This window comes from Grampus griseus, assembly GCF_964374135.1.
Source record: "Grampus griseus genome assembly, chromosome: 9".
NCBI lineage: Eukaryota > Metazoa > Chordata > Mammalia > Artiodactyla > Delphinidae > Grampus > Grampus griseus.
The window spans coordinates 45,709,486-45,728,874 of record NC_139003.1 but is presented as its reverse complement, the minus strand read 5'-3'; the positions used below and the strand labels follow the sequence as shown (position 1 = coordinate 45,728,874).

General features: G+C 46.2%; 1 protein-coding gene across 1 annotated transcript in view; it reads right to left on the bottom strand.

The window, feature by feature from the left end:
• NOD1 (nucleotide binding oligomerization domain containing 1) overlaps positions 1-19,389 on the bottom strand; it is a 93,390-nt gene that overhangs the window by 28,577 nt on the left and 45,424 nt on the right. Inside the window, exons 2-7 of the mRNA XM_082662126.1 lie at positions 18,883-19,190; positions 17,621-17,795; positions 13,445-15,269; positions 9,341-9,424; positions 7,978-8,061; positions 6,784-6,867 (exon numbers count right to left, since the gene is read on the bottom strand). Coding sequence (XP_082518252.1) covers positions 6,784-6,867; positions 7,978-8,061; positions 9,341-9,424; positions 13,445-15,269; positions 17,621-17,795; positions 18,883-19,083 — 2,453 coding nt within the window. The 5' untranslated portion in view covers positions 19,084-19,190. The remainder of the gene's footprint in view (positions 1-6,783; positions 6,868-7,977; positions 8,062-9,340; positions 9,425-13,444; positions 15,270-17,620; positions 17,796-18,882; positions 19,191-19,389) is intronic.

Here is a 19,389-nt window from a genome sequence, read left to right as displayed (position 1 = left end):
AAGGGAACTCCCATAAGGATATCAGCTGATTTCTCACCAGAAACTCTGCAGGCCAGAAGGGAGTGGCATGATATATTTAAAGTGATGAAAGGGAAGAACCTACAACGAAGATTACTCTACCCGGCAAGGATCTCATTCAGGTTAGACAGAAAAATCAAAAGCTTTACAGACAAGTAAAACCTAAGAGAATTCAGCACAACCAGACCAGCTTTGCAACAAATGTGAAAGGAACTCCTCTAGGTGGGAAAGAAGCCAGTAACTTAAAACAACCTTGTACATATATAGACTGCCATATCAAAACCTCATGGGAGGCAGAAATAGAGACACAGATGCAGAGAACAAACGTATGGACACCAAGTTGGGGAAAGCGGCGGGGGTAGTGGTGGTGTGATGAACTGGGCAATTGGGATTGACATGTATACACTGATGTGTATAAAATTGATGACTAATAAGAACCTGCTGTATACTAGGAATAAACCTACCTAGGGAAACAAAAGACCTGTATGCAGAAAACTATAAGATACTGATGAAAGAAATTAAACATGATACCAACAGATGGAGAGATGTACCATGTTCTTGGATTGGAAGAATCAATATTGTAAAGATGACTATACTACCCAAAGCAATCTACAGATTCAATGCAATCCCTATTAAATTACCAATGGCATTTTTTTACGGAACTAGAACAAATCATCTTAAAATTTGTATGGAGACACAAAAGACCCCAAATAGCCAAAGCAGTCTTGAGGGAAAAAAACGGAGCTGGAGGAATCAGGCTCCCTGACTTCAGACTATACTACAAAGCTACAGTAATCAAGACAGTATGGTACTGGCACAAAAACAGAAACATAGATCAATGGAACAAGATAGAAAGCCCAGAGATAAACCCACGCACCTATGGTCAACTAATCTATGACAAAGGAGGCAAAGGTATACAATGGAGAAGAGACAGTCTCTTCAATAAGTGGTGCTGGGAAAACTGGACAGCTACATGTAAAAGAATGAAATGAGAACACTCCTTAACACCATACACAAAAATAAACTCAAAATGGATTCGAGACCTAAATGTAAGACCGGACACTATAAAACTCTTAGAGGAAAACATAGGAAGAACACTCTTTGACATAAATCACAGCAAGATCTGTTTTGATCCACCTCCTAGAGTAATGGAAATAAAAACAAAAATAAACAAATGGGATCTAATGAAAGTTCAAAGCTTTTGCACAGCAAAGGAAACCATAAACAAGATGAAAAGACAACCCTCAGAATGGGAGAAAATATTTGCAAACGAATCAACAGACAAAGGATTAATCTCCAAAATATATAAACAGCTCATGCAGCTCAATATTAAAGAAACAAACAACGCAATCCAAAAATGGGCAGAAGACCTAAATTTTAGAGGTATAAGTAATAAATCAATAGTGGAAACAAAATGTAATCATTAAAAAAAAATCCCCATTAATGCAAGAAAAAGGAAAAAAGAAACAAAGAAAAGTTTGGACCAAACGGAAAAGAGCTGGCAAAGTAATAGATTTTAATCCAATCAGTAATCACATTAAATGTGAATAATCTAAACATACCAATTAAAAAGAGACTGTCAGTTTAGATAAAAAGGCAAAACTCAACTAGATGCTGCCTACAGACAAAGATGACAGTGAAGTTGTAAAGGGGGTGTGCATATTTGGAGTTTTGGGGGTTACTGATTTGGGTGGTAGTTGTACAAAGTATTTCCTTTGTAATTGCTTGTTAAACTCCATTTTATATACTTGATATGTATATTCCCAATAAATAAATAAAGTTAACTGGCAATCAAATGTCTGCTGAGGTTGGGGGGGGGGAAGAACCTGCTGTATAAAAAAACAAATAAAATAAAATTTAAAAATTAAAAAACCTCATGGGAACAGCAAACCCAAAAACTACAATAGATACACACACACAAAAGAAAAAGCAACCCAAACACAACTCTAAAGATGGTCATCAAACCACAAGAGAAGAGAACAAAAGAGGAAGGGAAGAAAACAGACCTACAAAAACAAACTCAGGCTTCCCTGGTGGTGCAGTGGATGTGGGTCCGTGCCCCAGTCCAGGAAGATCCCACATGCCACGGAGCAGCTACTAGGCCTGTGAGCCATGGCCGCTAGGCCTGCGCGTCCGGAGCCTGTTTTCCGCAACGGGAGAGGCCACAACAGTGAGAGGCCCGCGTACCGCAAAAAAAAAAAAAAAAAAAACCAAAATGATTAAGAAAATGGCAATAGGAACATACATATGGATAATTACCTTGAATGTAAATGGATTAAATGCTCCAACCAAAAGACACAGACTGGCTGAATGGATACAAAAACAAGACCCGTATATATGCTGTCTACAACAGGCCCACTTCAGACCTAGGGACACAAACAGGCTGAAACTGAGGGGATGGAAGAAGGTATTCTATGCAAGTGGAAATCAAAAGAAAGCTGGAGTAGCAATACTCATATCAGACAAAATAGACTTTAAAATACAGACTATTACAAGAGACAAAGAAGGACACTATATAATAATCATGGGATCAATCCAAGAAGAAGATATAACAACTGTAAATATATATGCATCCAACATAGGAGCACCTCAATGTATAAGGCAAATACTAACAGCCATAAAGGGAGAAATCAACAGTAACACAGTAATGGTGGAGGACTTTAACATCCCACCACTTTCATCAATGGACAGATCATCCAGACAGAAAATCAGTAAAGAAACACAGGCCTTAAATGACACATTAGACTACATGGACTTAATTGATACTTATACAGCATTCCATCCAAAAGCAGCAGAATACACATTCTTCAAGTGCAAATGGAACACTCTCCAGGACTGACCACATGCTGGGCCACAAAGCGAGCCTTGGTAAATTTACAAAAAGTGAAATCATATCAAGCATCTTTTCTGACCACAATGCTATGAGATTAGAAGTCAACTACAAGAAAAAAACTGTAAAAATCACAAACACATGGAGGCTAAACAATATGCTACTAAACAACCAGTGGATCACTGAAGAAATCAAAGAGGAAATCAAAAAATACCTAGAGACAAATGAAAATGAAAAGCACAACAATCCAAAACCTATGGAATGCAGCAAAAGCAGTTCTAAGAGGGGAGTTTATAGCTATACAATCTTACCTCAGGAAACAAGAAAAATCTCAAACAACCTAACCTTAAACCTAAAGCACTAGAGACAGAAGAACAAACAAAACCTAAAGTTAGTAGCAGAAAAGAAATCATAAAGATCAGCGCAGAAACAAATGAAATAGAAACAAAACAGTAGCAAAGATCAATGAAACTAAAAGCTGGTTCTTTGAAAAGATAAACAAAATTGATAAATCTTTAAGCCAGACTCATCAAGAGAAAAGGGCAAGGACTCAAATCAATAAAATTAGAAATGAAAAAGGAGAAGTTACAACAAACACCACAGAAATACAAAGGATCAAAAGAGACTACTATGAGCAACTGTATGCAAATAAAATGGACAACCTGGAAGAAACGGACAGATTCTTAGAGAAAGGTACAATCTCCCAAGACCGAACAAGGAAGAAATAGAAAATATGAGTAGACCAATCGCAAGCACTGGAATTGAAACTGTGATTTTTAAAACTCCCAACAAACAAAAGGACAGGACCTGGTGGCTTCACAGAATTCTACCAAACGTTTAGAGAAGAGCTAACACCTCTCCTTCTCAAACTCTTCCAAAAAATTGCAGAGGGAGGAAAACTCCCAAACTCATTCTATGAGGCCACCATCACCCTGATACCAAAACCAGACAAAATTACCACACAAAAAAGAAAATTACACTCCAATATCACTGATGAACATAGATGCAAAAATCCTCAACAAAATACTAGCAATACATTAAGAGGATCATACGCCATGATCAAGTGGGATTTATCCCAGGGATGCAAGGCTTTTTCAATATCCGCAAATCAATCAGTGTGATACACCATGTCAACAGACTGAAGAATAAAAACCATATGATCATCTCAATAGATTCAGGAACAGCTTTTGACAAAATTCAACACCAATTTATGATAAAAACTCTCCAGAAAGTGGGCATAGAGGGAACATACCTCAACATAATAAAGGCCATATATGACAAACCTACAGCTAACATCATGGTCAACAGTGAAAGCATTTCCTCTAAGATCAGGAACAAGACAAGGATGTCCACTCTCACCACTTTTATTCAACATAGTTTTGGAAGTCCTAGCTATGGCAATCAGAGAAGAAAAAAATAAATAAAAGGAATCCAAATTGGAAAAGAAGAAGTTAAACTGTCACTGTTTGCAGATGATATGATACTATACATAGAAAACCCTAAGGATACTTACTACCAGAAAACTACTAGAGCTCAGCAATGAATTTGGTAAAGTTGCAGGTTACAAAATTAATACACAAGAATCTGTTGCATTTCTGTACATTTACAATGAAAGATCAGAAAGAGAAATTCAAGAAACAATCCCGTTTCCCATCACATCAAAAAGAATAAAATACCAAGGAATAAACCTACCTAAGAAGACAAAAGACCTGTACTCTGAAAACTATAAGACGCTGATGAAAGAAATCGAAGATGACACAAACAGATGGAAAGATATACCATGTTCTTGGATTGGAAGAATCAATATTGTCAAAATGACTTGGGTAGCCAAGGCAATCTACAGATTCAGTGCAATCCTTATCAAATTACCAATGGCATTTTTCACAGAATTAGAACAAAAAATCTTAAAATTTGTATGGAAACACAAAAGACCCTGAATAGCCAAAGCAATCTTAAGAAGAACGGAGCTGGGGAAATTATGCTCCGACTTCGGACTATACTATGAAGCTACAGCCATCAAACCAGTATGGTACTGGTACAAAAACAAATACAGATCAATGGACCAGGATAGAAAGCCCAGAAATAAACCCATGCACCTATGGTCAATTAATCTACGACAAAGGAGGCATGACTATACAATGGGGGAAAGGCAGTCTCTTCAATAAACGGTGCTGGGAAAACTGGACAGCTACATGTAAAAGAATGAAATTAGAACATTCTTTAATCACCATCACAAAAATAAACTCAAAATGGATTAAAGACCTAAATGTAAGACCTGGTGCTATAAAACTCTTAGAGGAAAACATAGGAAGAACACTCTTTGACATAAATCACATTAATATTTTTTTCTACCCATCTCCTAGAGTAATGGAAATAAAAACAAAAATAAACAAATGGGACCTAATTAAACTCAAAAGCTTTTGCACAGCAAAGGAAACTATACACAAAAAGACAACCCACAGAATGGGAGAAAATACTTACAAACAATGCAACTGACAAGAGATTAATCTCCAAAATCTACAAACAGCTCATGCAGCTCAATATCAAAAAAACAGACAACTCAATCAAAAAATGGGCAGAAGACCTAAATAGACATTTCTCCAAAGAAGACAAACAATAGCCAAAGCAATATCATATCATGGCCAAGAGGCACATGAAAAGATGCCCAACATCACTAATTATTAGAGAAATGCAAATCAAAACTACAATGAGATATCACCTCACACCAGTCAGAATGGCCATCATCAAAATGTCTACAAACAATAAATGATGATGAAGGTGTGGAGGAAAGGGAACCCTCCTACACTGTTGGTGGGAATGTAAACTGGTACAGCCGCTATGGAGAACAGTATGGAGGTTCCTTAAAAAATTAAAAATAGAGCTACCATATGATCCAGCAACCCCACTCCTGGGCATATATCCAGAGAAAACCATAATTCCAAAGGATACATGCACCCCAATGTTCACTGCAGCACTATTTACAATAGCCAAGACATGCAAGCAACCTAAATGTCCAAAGACGAAGAATGGATAAAAAAGATGTAGTGCATATATACAATGGAATATTACTCAGCCATTAAAAAAGGATGAAATAATGCCATTTGCAGCAACCTGGATGGACCTGGAGATTATCATACTGAGTGAAGTAAATCAGAGAAAGACAAATATCATATGATATCACATGTGGAATCTAAAAAAACCCGATACAAATGAATTTATTTACAAAATAGAAACAGACTCACAGACTTAGAAAACAAACTTACGGTTACCAAAGGAGAAAGGTGGGGGGCAGGGAAGGGATAAATTGGGAGTGTGGGATTGACAAATACACACTACTGTGTTTAAATAGATAACTAATAAGGACCTACTGTATAGCACAAGGACGTCTGCTAATAAGGACCTCCTGTATAGCACAAGGAAGTCTGCTCAATATGCTATAATAACCTAAATGGGAAAAGAATTTGAAAAAGAATAGATACATGTATAGCTGAATCACTTTGCTCTACACCTGAAAGTAACACAACATTATTAACTATACTCCAATATAAAATAAACATTTTTTAAAAGCCTCCAGAGACTATATAATCTTAAAATGAAGCACACCTGCCTGAGGAAGTTTACCACATAGGGCTAAAACTCCATTTGCTAGCTCCCTCCGTTTGCTGGTGGTGATAAATACTGCCTTTTGCATGAATTAAATAAAGTCCATGCGATTAAAGTGGCAGTCAAACCTGGGACTTCCCACAACATTTCCCACGCAGGAGCCAGTGGGGCCCAGCCACCAGGGCATCTACGATGGAGGCTCTCTGTGGCCTCTGCCCCACAGCTTGCGCCAGCGGTCCTTTGGCTAGATGGATGTACGAAAAGACCAGCAGGTGCTCCTGTACACAGAGCAGGCTGCATACGCACACCCGTGTGCATCCGTCTCTACTCACCCAACTTCAAAGATGGATTTGCTGTTCTTCACAGCCAGGGCGAGACACTTTCCTCCTTCGCTTGTTATTTTGTTTTTTCCCAGTCTGCAGAGAGAGTCGTGCACACGTCAGCTACAGCTATGAGGGGACTCCAGCATCAGCCACCCTCGTCCTTGGCACAGAGCCCCTCTGGCCCCTCCTAGGAGGGGTGGTCTTTCTCCTGGGACCTACAGCAGCCCTCCCTGGGCGTCCTCTCAGGGAGGGGCCCAAAGCCCTGAAGAAAGCCAGTCGTGATTCCGCTCCAGGTGGTCACAATCTCTGCAGAGACTCAGGGACCCAAGTTCCCCCGGAGGTTCTTTAAATGACCTCTGAGCATCACTCATTTCCATCAGCAGACCAGAAGGTTCCCACTTCAACTGCAAATGGTCAAGGGGTAGGTTACCATCACCAGGGCAGCATCACCAGGCTCCTCCAAGGCTGGTGCTCTGACACCTTTGGCAGGACATTCCTGTGACACAGCCAGGGATCAGGCTCTCATCTGCAATGTTATGGCCTGAAGGTTTGCCTCCCCCTACCCCTACCAGAATCCATATGTTGAAATCCTAACCCCTAAGTGATGGTGCTAGGAGGTGGAACCTTTGGGAAGTGATAAAGTCACTCATCACAGCCCTCACAAATGGGATTAGTGACTTAGGAGTGAAGTCCAAGAAAGCTCCCTTTCCCCTTTTTCCACCACCACGTGAGGACACAGTGAGAAGGCACCATCTAAGAACAAGGCATTGGGCCCTCACCAGGCACCTAATCTGCTGGTGCCTCGATCCTAAGGTTCCCCAGCCTCCAGAACGGTCAGAAATAAATCTCTGGTGTTTATAAGCAACCTCGTTTATGGTATTTTGTTACAGAAGCCAAAATGGACGAAGACAATGTGGGACTTTCTCAGGGGAAAACGATCTCCAGAAAGGGTGATAGTTGTGGCCTTTCTTCCCGTTAGGAGTTAATGAAATCAAAATGCCACACTCTCGCCCCACCCATGGTAGGGGGCCCTTCCAAACACCAAGCCTCACCCACAGCTCACCTTCTACACACAGGTGTCCTGATTTGGCCCTGGGGCAAGCAGAAGGCAGCTCGAGGGTGGCATTTATTCTTTGCTTGAACGATGAAGGGTGACCAAGAGAAGCTACTGAAGACCCCGCTCGCTGTGCCCACCCCACTTACTTCAGGTGCGTGAGGCCTGTGCACTCATCCAGGATTCTGGCGATGTACGTGGCTCCGACATCGGTGATTTGGTTGTTGTATAAGCTTTGAGAGAAAGCATGGCCGTGAGAATTTAGGACCCCATTTTTTAAAGTGAGTGGGGGCTGTCTGCTGACTTACAAAGTCTAGGTCAAAAGGAGAAAGGAAGGGCACGTGGAGGGCTGAGTTTGGGGCTGTGGGGTCTCAGGCTGGGTTCAAGGCCAACTCTGCACGTTCCCCAGCTTTATGACCTGGGGCAAGGTACCGAGCTTCTCTGTGCCTCAGTTTCTCCATGTGTAATACAGGGGTAAGAGTTACGGCTCCCTCGCAGGGTCGTTATGAGGATTGTATGAGATCATCCCAAGCCCTTGCGTGTAAGTGCTCGATAAATGGCAGTTGAGGGGTACTTTCAGATTAAGATCACGATTGGCATCTTAAGGGATAAAAGTTTCTAAGCGTTAGAACCAACTCAGTGTCTACCTTTTCGTCACTTTACCACTTGACACCAATTCAACAATAAGGCAGAAAGGAGTTGCAAGTGGTAAGGAGACAGGTTTCCAGTGTTCCACAGTCATGCAGAACTCCAGAGCCAAAAGGCAACCTGGGATTCAGGGCTTCAGTGTTCTCATGTGACAGCTGAGAAAACGGAGGCCCAAGGAAGCTGACGGGCTGGCTCCAGCTCAGAGAGTCAACGGCAGCCGCGGGGCTGGCGGGGCTGTGGCCCACAGTCTCTCCTGTCAAACCCCAAAACCCCAAAGGCTCTGAAAACCCAAACTTCTTCCTAACTATTTTGGCAACCGACGTGGAGCTGTTCATGGTCTTTATCCCAACTGGTTTGAATGTTTATACCTTTTGCTGCAGAAATGTTAAAGTATCTGAAAATGGGGTACTGCCCTAGATCCCACTGGTCATGTCACTGCTAGGTAGCACGGGCACTAATTTCTGATTCGTGTCTTGCCCCAAGGGCTCTGGATGACAGATCGTGGACCCGCCATAGTGAAATCTACCACATGAACAGTATTCTCACGTCAATAAAACATACCCCCAGGAATTCTGTCATTACAGCAATCAGTCCCCACCTGTAAAACTATCTGACTCTATTAGGATCCCAGTTATACAAGGGGGATGAGAAGGCTGAGGCTCAGTGAGGTTTCCTGGCTTGCTCAGAGCGGGCTGCTAGCCGAGCCAAAAGCAGGACCCAGGACTCCTGGCTCCCAATTCAGTGCTCTTCCTGGTACCCTGGGGCCATCAGTCTCAACCACCCGGTAATCCATAGGAATGGCAACCTCCTGCTGCTCTGTACTCTTACCATGTAGCTGTCGCAGTGTTCTAGAGAAATACATACCCTAAAAATGTCAGAATTTTGTATTTGGTCAGCTCTTCACACAGCACCTTCACCCCACTGTCGGTGATCTGGTTCACACTGAGTCTGAAAACAGCAAAGAAAGTTAAAAATCAGAGCGGCTGCTCACGGTGAAAGAGCATGAATTCCACAAGGATGCACAAGTCTATAGGTCCTGGAGTCTTCCCAGCTATAGATGTCCCCCCCGAGAGAACTGGCCATAGCAGACAGCCACACAGCCCCTACAGACCCTGGTCTTCACGGGGCTGAGAGACCCACGAGAACCAGTCCATTGGCAAGGCTACAGCACAGCCCTGATTCAACACAAGGGCAACAAGGGACACCTGAAGGACACGTGTGGACAGCCACCTCTGATATCCTGCATTTGCCGGTGGCCTATGTGTCAATGTGGCTCTCACTGCACAGCGGGGGGCCATGGGATTTGGACATGTGTAGAGCTGCATTTAGTGGTCATAAGGCTGGGGGAGTGGACGCTCCACCATCTTGCAAGTGCAGCCAGAAATGTGAGGGGTCCTGCAAAAGGCAGGACAGTCCCCACAAGAACTGTCCCACCCAAAATGCCAAGAGCCTTTCCATCTGGAAATGCATGTGTGAAACCTGACTTGCCACCTGAAAAGGTCAATCGAGGAGGGACACAGCTCCTGAGGTGTGGTTCTGTGTGGGAAGTTCAACGGCAAGGGAGAAACAGCTGGATGAGGCAGGTCAGGGAGAGTGTGAGAGGTCCACTCTCCCACTCCTCTTTAATGCAAATGCTGCTTCAGCAGGCCAGGCTTTAAGAGGGAGAGGGAAAAGAGGGCCTCAGGATGATGGATATCTCCTGGACAAGGCCCAGCGTGTACGGGGATTGCTCTTTGAAAGCCCTATACTAGCAGGATATTTTGATTTGGCTAAAATGCAAAACAATTTTTTTTACTACCAGGTACTCTCTATAAACAGACTACCCTGATCTTCTCAATTCTCCACCCCTTTATTTAGGTGAGTCTGAGGGACAGAGTAAGGCTCAGAGATGGAGGAGCGTGAGGGATGAGCGAGGGTCAGGGGTGGGTAAAGGAACAGACCAGAGCTCAGCAATTTTTTTCTGTAAAGGGTCAGATAACAAATTTTTAAGCTCTGCAGGCCATCTGGTCTCTATTGCAACCACTCAGCTCTGCAGAGTGAAGCAGCCAATATATAAATAAATGAGTGTGACTGTATTCTAATAAAACTTTATCTATAAACACAAGCCGTGGGCCAAACTGGGCCACTTATTACACACTGTCCTCTGTGATAAGTAAAAGGCTGAAGAGGTAAAAGCTTGATTTTTAGGCCAATCAAAATGATCACGTCAGACACTCTGAACCCCTCCACTCATGGTACCCACCTTGGTGCTGGGGCACAGTGTGTACATACACTGCATGACTATCCCAGGGTGGCAGAGCCAACTAGTCACTCCCAATATCTGTGCTTACTTAGAAAGAGAATCCCTCATTTTTTAGCTGGGCACATGTGCTTAGGTTCTGCCCAGTAAGATCTAAGCAGAAGTCTCATTAGCAATAGTGGAGAAGTCTTCTTAAAAGAATGGGGTGTGTCCTAAACTTTAACTCAAAGATACATGTGCCCTTATGTTCACAGCAGCACTAGTCACAATAGTCAAGACATGGAAACAACATAGAAGTCCATCAACACATGAACAGATAAAGATGTGGCACATATATACAATAGAATACTACTCAGCCATAAAAAAATGAAATAATGCCATTTGCAGCAACATGGCTGAACCTAGAGATTATCGTACTAAGTGAAGGAAGTCAGAAAGAGAAAGACAAATATCATATGATATCACTTCCATGCAGAATCTAAAAAAAACATACAAATGAACTTATTTACAAAAGAGAAACAGATTCACAGACTTCACAAACGAACTTACAGTTACCAAAGGGGAAAGGTGCGGGGGAGGGATGAATTGGGAGTTTGGGATTGACATATACACACTACCACATTTAAAACAGATAACCAACAAGGACCTACTGTATAGCACAAGGAACTCTGCTCAATATGCTGTAATAACCTAAATGGAAAAAGAATTTGAAAAAAACAGACACATGTATGTGTATCACTGAATCACTTTGCTGTACACCTGAAACTAACAACATTGTTAACTATACTCCAATATAAAAAAAAAATGTGGTACATATATACAATGGAATACTACTCAGCCATGGAAAAGAATGAAATAATGCCATTTGCAGCAATGTGGATGGACCTAGATAGAGATTATCATACTAAGTGAAGTAAGAAAGAGAAACTCAAATATCATATAACATCACTTATATGTGGAATCTAAAATATGACAGAAATGAACTTCTCTACGAAACAGAAACAGACTCACAGACATAGAGAACAGACTTGTGGCTGCCAAGGGTGGGGAAGGTAGGGATGGACTGGGAGTTTGGGATTAGCAGATGCAAACTATTATATACAGAATGGATATACAACAAGGTCCTACTGTATAGCACAGGGAACTATATTCAATATCCTGTGATAAACCATAATGGAAAAGAATATGAAAAAGAATATATATGTATGTATAACTGAATCACTTTGCTGCACAGCAGAAATTAACACAACACTGTAAATCAACTGTACTGCAATAAAATTAATTTAAAAAAAAAGAATGGGGTGTGTCCTTTGCCCTTCCTTCTTCCTGGTGACTAGAATGTCAACTGAATGGCTGGAGCGTGAGCAGGCATTTTGGGCCAAGATATAGTAGTCAGGTACTGAGGACAGCAGAGCAGTAAGCAGGAGAGAGCCTGGGCTCTTGATGGTCATTGAGACCTCACAGCAGCCCAGAACTGCCCTCCTTTAGATTTTTGCATGAGAGACAAGTAAGTCTGTAACTTCTCTAAGCCACCAGTATTGTGAGTTTTCTCTAACAGCCAAAACTAATCCTCACTGATGCCCTCAGGGAGCTCAAAATGCTTCCTTAGGGTTGCCCATTTCTTCCTGCCTTCTCTTGTGCTGGTTTGGAGGCAAACCGGGGGACCACCATACTGGTGCAGAGCTTCCATCTTATGAAATGGTCACAGGGAGGCACTGAGTGTGAGGTTGCCTGAGGCTACAGAGTCGCTGGCTGAGAGCTCAGAGAATAGATTCCAGGCTTTCCAATGCCCAGGCCGGGGCAGGTTTGGGCTCCCTACATCCCACCCATCCCCCCACAATGTATGCTCTGGCGCTTGTGTAACAGGTACCTGGAATCGGTTCCAAATCCCATCTGCTCTTGAGAAATGCATGAGCCAAGTAGTGGAGAACCGAAACCCCCGTAGGGATTTACAAGGTGTATTTAATACAGAAAATGCTAATAGAAGAAAGGAGACTGGTTTTTTTTTCCTCTAAACTGGTTTCCTCTAAACTGGCTTTTTTTTCCTCTAAACCATCAAACAGGAAGCGAATCAAGAGTCAGCATTCTTTACTGAGATCCCCTGGCAGCTCAGGGCTGCCCGCTTTTTTCGTGGAAGTTAACTAACGCTAATAAGCACAAAGTCTGCTGCTTCTGCCACCATAAAGCTTTCACGTGCCAGAAACATTTCACGGGCTATCTCTGAGCCTCACATGAATCTCAAATGGTTCTTTATGATTCTGGCTCCACCATGGCCCACCTATGTGACCTTGAGCCACTTAACTTCTCTGTGCCTCTACTTCCTCGTTTGCCAAAATGGAGATGATAACAGTACCTACCTGATAGTGTTGTTAAAAGGATTAAACCAGGTAATATTTTTAATGCACTTCACTCATTCTCAATAAATGCTGATTGTTATTACTGTAATTGTTAGGATATGAGAATCTCTTTTCCAGATGAGGACGCTGAAGCTCAAAGAGGTTAAGCAGCTTTTGCTCAAGGACACCCAGCTGGGGCCCATCCAGGTCCACCTGACTTCGGAGCTTTGCTCATTACCCTCTGCCACCCTGAGACAGAGAAGCTCTGGATGTTCCCAGACCCCCGGCCATGAGTTCCAGGATAATCCAGGAGATCCCGCTCCACAGTGCCAGTCCTGGTGTCCCCTGAGCCCTGGTGCCCCGCCAGCTGCTCCCGGAACCTGGAGGTCTCACCTGATGACGGTGAGGCGGCTGAAGCAGGGCTGCAGTTCCCGCACACCATAGTCATTGAGATTGTTGTTGTCCAGGTCGAGCGCAAGGCGCTTGGGGAAGTGGTGCAGGACGAAGGAGAGGGCGCTGCAGTCGGCCGAGCAGACGTTGCAGAAGGTCAGCTTGAGGTAGTTGGCGCAGATGCCCCTGGCCGCCAGCTGCCCCACCTTCTCGCTCTGCGTCTCATAGATGCAGCGCAGCATCCAGACGAAGGTGGGCATGGCCTGCACCTGGCTGAATCCCCCAGACCGAACTCGGGGCAGGTGCTTCAGGTGGGAGCGCAGGCTGGCGAACAGGTAAGCCCACAGGGCCCTGCGCTTTCTCCGCAGGGTGGCGGCAGGCACCAGGTGCCGCAGGAGTTTCTGTTTGTCTTTGGATAGCAGCCCGCACAGGAAGAGGTTGGTGAAATGAAAGTGATCCTTGTTCTTAAAGGGGTCTTCCCCGGCCAGGCCGCGGCCCCTCAGGCACTGGATAGGTAGGAAGCGGGGATAGCAGGACGCAGCTGCTGCCTCCCCGTGAGGAGCCCACTCCTGGAAGAAGCAGAGCAGCTCCCGAGTGCCCACCTTGTCGTCCACCACCAGAAAAAAGGCAGCAAAGAAGGCCTGGAGGGTGAGGTGGAAGAACTCATAGGACTGCTGGTCCCCTTCGAGGCCCAGCTCCGGCACGGCCCGCAGGAAACCCAGCTGCAGGTCCCCCTCCTGCACCTCGGACGCCTGCACCTCCTCCTGGCTGAAGACGAAGAAGCTCTTCTCCATGCCCCGGTGAGCCACCTGGCCCAGTGAGTGCAGGGTGCCCCGGCCGGCGCGGAAGGTCTCCGTCTGGCTCCGCGTGTTCCGCTGCACCAGGCTGGTGGGCTGCGTCCTGTTCAGGTGGACCTCGGTGACCAGCAGGAAGACGTCGGTCAGCGTCACCGCGCGGTCGGGCAGCTGCAGGAGGCCGTCGAAGGTGTCGTAGAAGTGCTGGAAGCACCGGAAGATGATCCAGCAGAAGAGGGGCACGGCGCACAGGCTGAAGAGGTTGGCGTTGGCTTCCAGCTGATCCAGCAGGCGCTGGCGCACGGCGCGCTCGGGGAACATCCTCCCAGCGTAGGCGCGCAGGTGGCTGGGGGAGAAGCCGCGCAGGAGCACCTTCTTCCAGAGGAGATGCCGCGGGATCTCGACGCCCGTGCGGGCCGTGAGCAACTTGTGCGCCCCCTTGAGCAGCTTCCCGCTGAGCAGGTTGGCCAGCAGGACCAGGGGGTGGGCGGGCTCCCAGGGGGAGGAGGTGTCGGGCTCGCCGCTCAGGTCGAAGTCCGAGTGAAGCTCGTCCAGGCCGTCGAAGGTGAAGAGGGCCGTGTGCGGGAAGCGCAGCAGGAAGGCGAACACCTCCTCGGGGTCCTGCTCCGGGTAGCAGTAGTGCTTGAAGAGCAGGTCCTGCAGGCACAGCGAGGCGCTCTCCTTGAAGCAGCTGAAGGTGCGGCAGCGGAAGTGGAAGAAGAACCTGAGCTCAGCGTCCAGCTGGCCCGCGGCCCAGAGGCTCTGCAGCCGCTGCAGCAGCATGGACTTGCCCACGCCCGCGTCGCCAAAGATGAAGATGGTCTCGCCCTGCTCGTTGAGGACCCCCGTGGAGGGGTCCAGGAGGCAGGCCAGGCTGCCTAGGCTGCCCAGGCTCTCGTTGCCGAAGTCGACCAGCTCCACGACAGTGTCCGTGTACATCTCCTCCAGCAGCAGCTCCTCCTTCTGGGCGTAGCACAGGACGAACTTGGAGTCGCGGCCCAGTTGCTGTCGCAGCTTCTGGCTGTATCTGCTCACTGCAGGGAGAGTGGCGCCAGGTGAGAGGTGGAAGTAGGTGGGGAGAGAGAGACACAGGTGGAAAGTGCACCAGATAGGGAGGTCTCAGGCGGAGGAGCAAGCACACAGGAAAACAAACCCGCAGCCTGGACGCTCAGGCTAAGTGCGAGCACTCCTCAAGTACGAAGAGCCGGCGCTCCAGAATCTGCGGGCCCTTGGGCCTCCACCCCTCTGTCTGACCTCAGATTTGGCCGGCCAGCGGGGACAGAATCCAGCTGGGATCAGTGTCAGAGACAGGCTCCCTACTCCTCTGCGCAAGTCGTCACTGAACTCCAGCTAAAAACTGAAGCCCCCTCAAATGTGACGGCCAGACCACGTGGCCCTGCTGCCCCAGCCCAACCCCAGGGTCCTGCTCAAACAGCGCAAGCCAGTCCCCACTGAAACTTGTATCGTTGAGGAAGAAATTGCCCTAACCTTTCTTGTGCTTATGACACTGTTCTTAAAACAACAGAGTCTCATACAACCTAATGCCGAAACTTGTTGCGATGAGATACAACAGTTGACGTTGATATGGACTAAAAAGGGGCTGTGCTTCACCGTAACTGAGTGAGCAAACTAAAGTGAAAACCGGCCTTCTTACACTACACAGGGCGCAGAGGCCCTGGTCCCAAAGCTGAGGCCTGGGGATCACGGACGCTCAGCACGTGCCGCAGGGGGAGCCCTGGGCTTGCCCACGGGGAAGTACATGGGTTAATATGCTGACATGGGGTAACATGCTGACGTACGTGCCATGCTCTCAGCAGAAACGAGCTACAAAATGAGCTTACTCCAGACAAAAAAAGGGTGTTCCAAAATTCCTTTAAATCGTTTTTGGGTCTTAATGATAATTCAATTAACAAAAATTGGACACACTTGGCACATTTCCAGATTCATCTACAACCCTTTCCCATCAACTTAGTCCCACTTGGTTGTCAGCTTAAGATTTGTGAAGTGAGTTCTATTTTTTTAGTTTTGGTAACGGAAAATTTACAGACTATAAATTCACCTATTTTACAGCAGGTATTGTTGTCAATGATTTTAGTAAGTTTACAGAGTTAACGCAAACATCACTAAAATCCAGGGGTACACTCTCCATCGTAAGTGCATTTGCAGACGATCTCTGCCCCACCCCTGGCCCTAGGAAACTGCTGACCTGCTTCCCGTTTCTATAAATTTGCCTTTTCTGGACATTGATATCAATGGATTCATACAATATGTCGTCTTTCACATCTGGCTTCTTGTAGAGTGAATTATACTTTCAAAGCTGTTACAGGAGCTGGGTAAAGGAGCCAGTGGAGAAGTCTTCTGCAAGAACTCTTCATCACAGGAATATTTTCCTCTTATCCTGGGGAAGGTAACAAAGTGAGGTGGGCAGGGGCAGTAACAGTAAGAAGCTAGCAGTGGCCGGCTGGTAACTGCAGAAGCAAGAGCTTGTCCCTGACACTCTGTCTCTTGGTCTGGTTTCCCCTAAATACACACCCGACACTCTGGGACACTGTCCTTTGTTTCTGTTTTCAAGGTCAAACTGGATTCTTTAAAACTCAGAGTTTGGAAGCTCAGTGCTGGTATGTTGCCAACAACTGTCTGGAAGTGGAGAGACCACAGGCACGGAAAGATGATTCCCCGGTCCCCAGACCAGACTGTGGTCCCAACGTTGTGCTCTCTCAGCACCTTGAACTGCTGTTGTCCTTATCACCATTTGCAACTACACATTCGTGTCATTATTTACTGCCAGTCTCCTGCGCTAACCTCTGAGGTCCCTGAGGGCAGGAACCATAGCTGGGTCTGCTCCCTGTTGTACCCCTGGCATCCAGCACACCCTGCCCTGGCACATGCCGAGTACATCATAAATACCTGCTGAACTAATCATTTAACTAAAAGGGGCCCATGGTGCTTTGGAAATAAGGACTGGCAGTCAGCGGTGATAGAAGAATTCTTTGCCTGGAATCAAATTTGGAAAGATCTTCAAGAAGGAAAGAAATGCAAACTTGAATTGGTACAACCACTAAGATGTCTAGATAGGTCAGAAAAGGAAGTCAGAAAGAGGTCAGAACAGAGGTCATTCCTACACTTCCATGGCTCCCTACGTAAATCAGACCAGCTATCTGTGGTCAGTTCAATCACAGTTCCCTTGGCTGCACTAGGGTGACAGGGACTAGCTCTCCTTTCTAAAAGGAACACAGCAGCCAAGCCTGCTGCCTGAGGTGGAAGGCAGGGCTGGTCAAGGCGGACCCCGCCTTTATCCCCTGCTGGACCCACACAGATAGCATTTCCAAGCCCCGGGGGCCTTGCTTGCTTGGTGGCTGCGGTCTCCCCGGGGGCTGACTCATACCTGGATCGGTGTTGACCACAGCTTTGCTCTGAATGAGCTGGGAAGGGGAGAAGCTGATCTCCGACAGCCAAGGCCTGAGGTCCACGTAAGCGTCTGTGAGTCGCTGTAGCACATAGAGGAAGAACTCGGACACCTCCTCGCCCTTGCTCTGCACCAGGTCCAGAATTCTGCGGACCTAGTGCGGCACAAGCAGTAAGGTGTGAGCCGGCACTAGGGGTGTCTGCCCCCTGGAGAGGCTCCCACGCGGGGCTTTGAGCTCTTACTACAGCCTCGAGCTGGACCGTCCACCCAGCTGGTATGAGATGCTACACGCCAAATGCCCAGGATCTGTAAAATGGACCGCCTAAGCAAGAAACAAACTGCACAGCTCTAGGAAACCAGAGGCTTCCAGGAGCCTAAAAATAGAAAGGTCAGACTCACAGCTAGAGCCGAGCGCCCCCCTGGAATTTCCCTTTCCCTCCTTTGCCCTCTTAAGCTAACACTTTTGCTCTCTGGGAATGAGTGCTGAGGGGGAGAAAGTCACCCGTTAGGCATAATGAGATGGGTGCTGGACTACACAGCCAGGGGACAGCAGACCCCCGTGTAAGGTGTACCTTACAAAAGCTTTTTGTCTTACTAAAAATTCAGGGGAAAAAAACCACAACAGTGTTCTACTGTGCTTTTCCCAGAAACCCTTCTGGTCTCTCCTAAGCCCAACAGGATCATGTTACAAATGAGTTCTGTCACTCCTCTCCCCAAGAAGGAGGTTTTCCTCTTGCCATTCCCTTTTTCAGAAGATGACACAAAGCTAAAGTGAAACGAAGGGCTGTGAAGACTTCCCACAGTGGAGTGTGGAAGATTCTTTACCGTGGACCCAGGCTGGGATGCAGCCATTCCTCAACCAGAGGAATTCTCAGAGCTGTTCCCAGCTGTGAGCAGCTCTCCAGAGTTGAAGGGCACGGACTGGGCAGCACTGCTAGTGTTTCCTGCTCGTTTTCTTTTTAAAGAATTCACTCATTTAAAGTGAACTGGAAAACAAGTTGTTTGAGAACCAATACGCACAGCAAGGAGAATGGAGAGGTCAGAAGAGTTTGCTGTGTTTCAGGAACACAGAAGTGAAATACGTAACTGTGGAATGAGCTGGTAACTCAAGCCTTTCTGTGCGGTAGATAAGCCCCGACAGGAAATTCCACCCAATGTACCGCACTCCCAAAGCTCTTCACCCAGGTCAATGGGGAGAAGCCCCGTCTGGCCACCAAGGCTGGCATCCCTGTCACCGGCACCTTGTCGGGCTGCGTGGGGCAGGCACACACGATCTCCACGTCTTCGGCGGAGAAGTACTCATTCTGCAGCAAGTTGTCCAGCAGACACTGAGTGTTGCGGACGTGAGTGACCAGATGCTCCCGGTTGACCTTCAACAATTTGATGTAGGAGTGCGACTCTGACCGGATTATTTCCATCTCACTGCGGCCCTGCTTTTCCATGGTTACAGGAGCAAGTGGCTGCTTTTCCCAAATTCATTTTTGGCTGCATGTGCCTTCCTGGCAGAAGGGCAATCAGGATCCACGGCCACAGCCTCTCAGTGCAAACCCTGAAGAGACAGAGGAAGTCACCAACAAAACCAAAGCCATGGGAAAGATCCCTCCCCCTTTTTCTCCGGTCCTGGAATTTCTCTATGTAGAACAGGAAGGAGTCATACTTACGATATTTGATCTGAGACGCAATAAAGTAAAAATCATAATTTAATTGCTCCTGCTTGTGGGTTACACCCCTAGGGTAGATGACCAGAG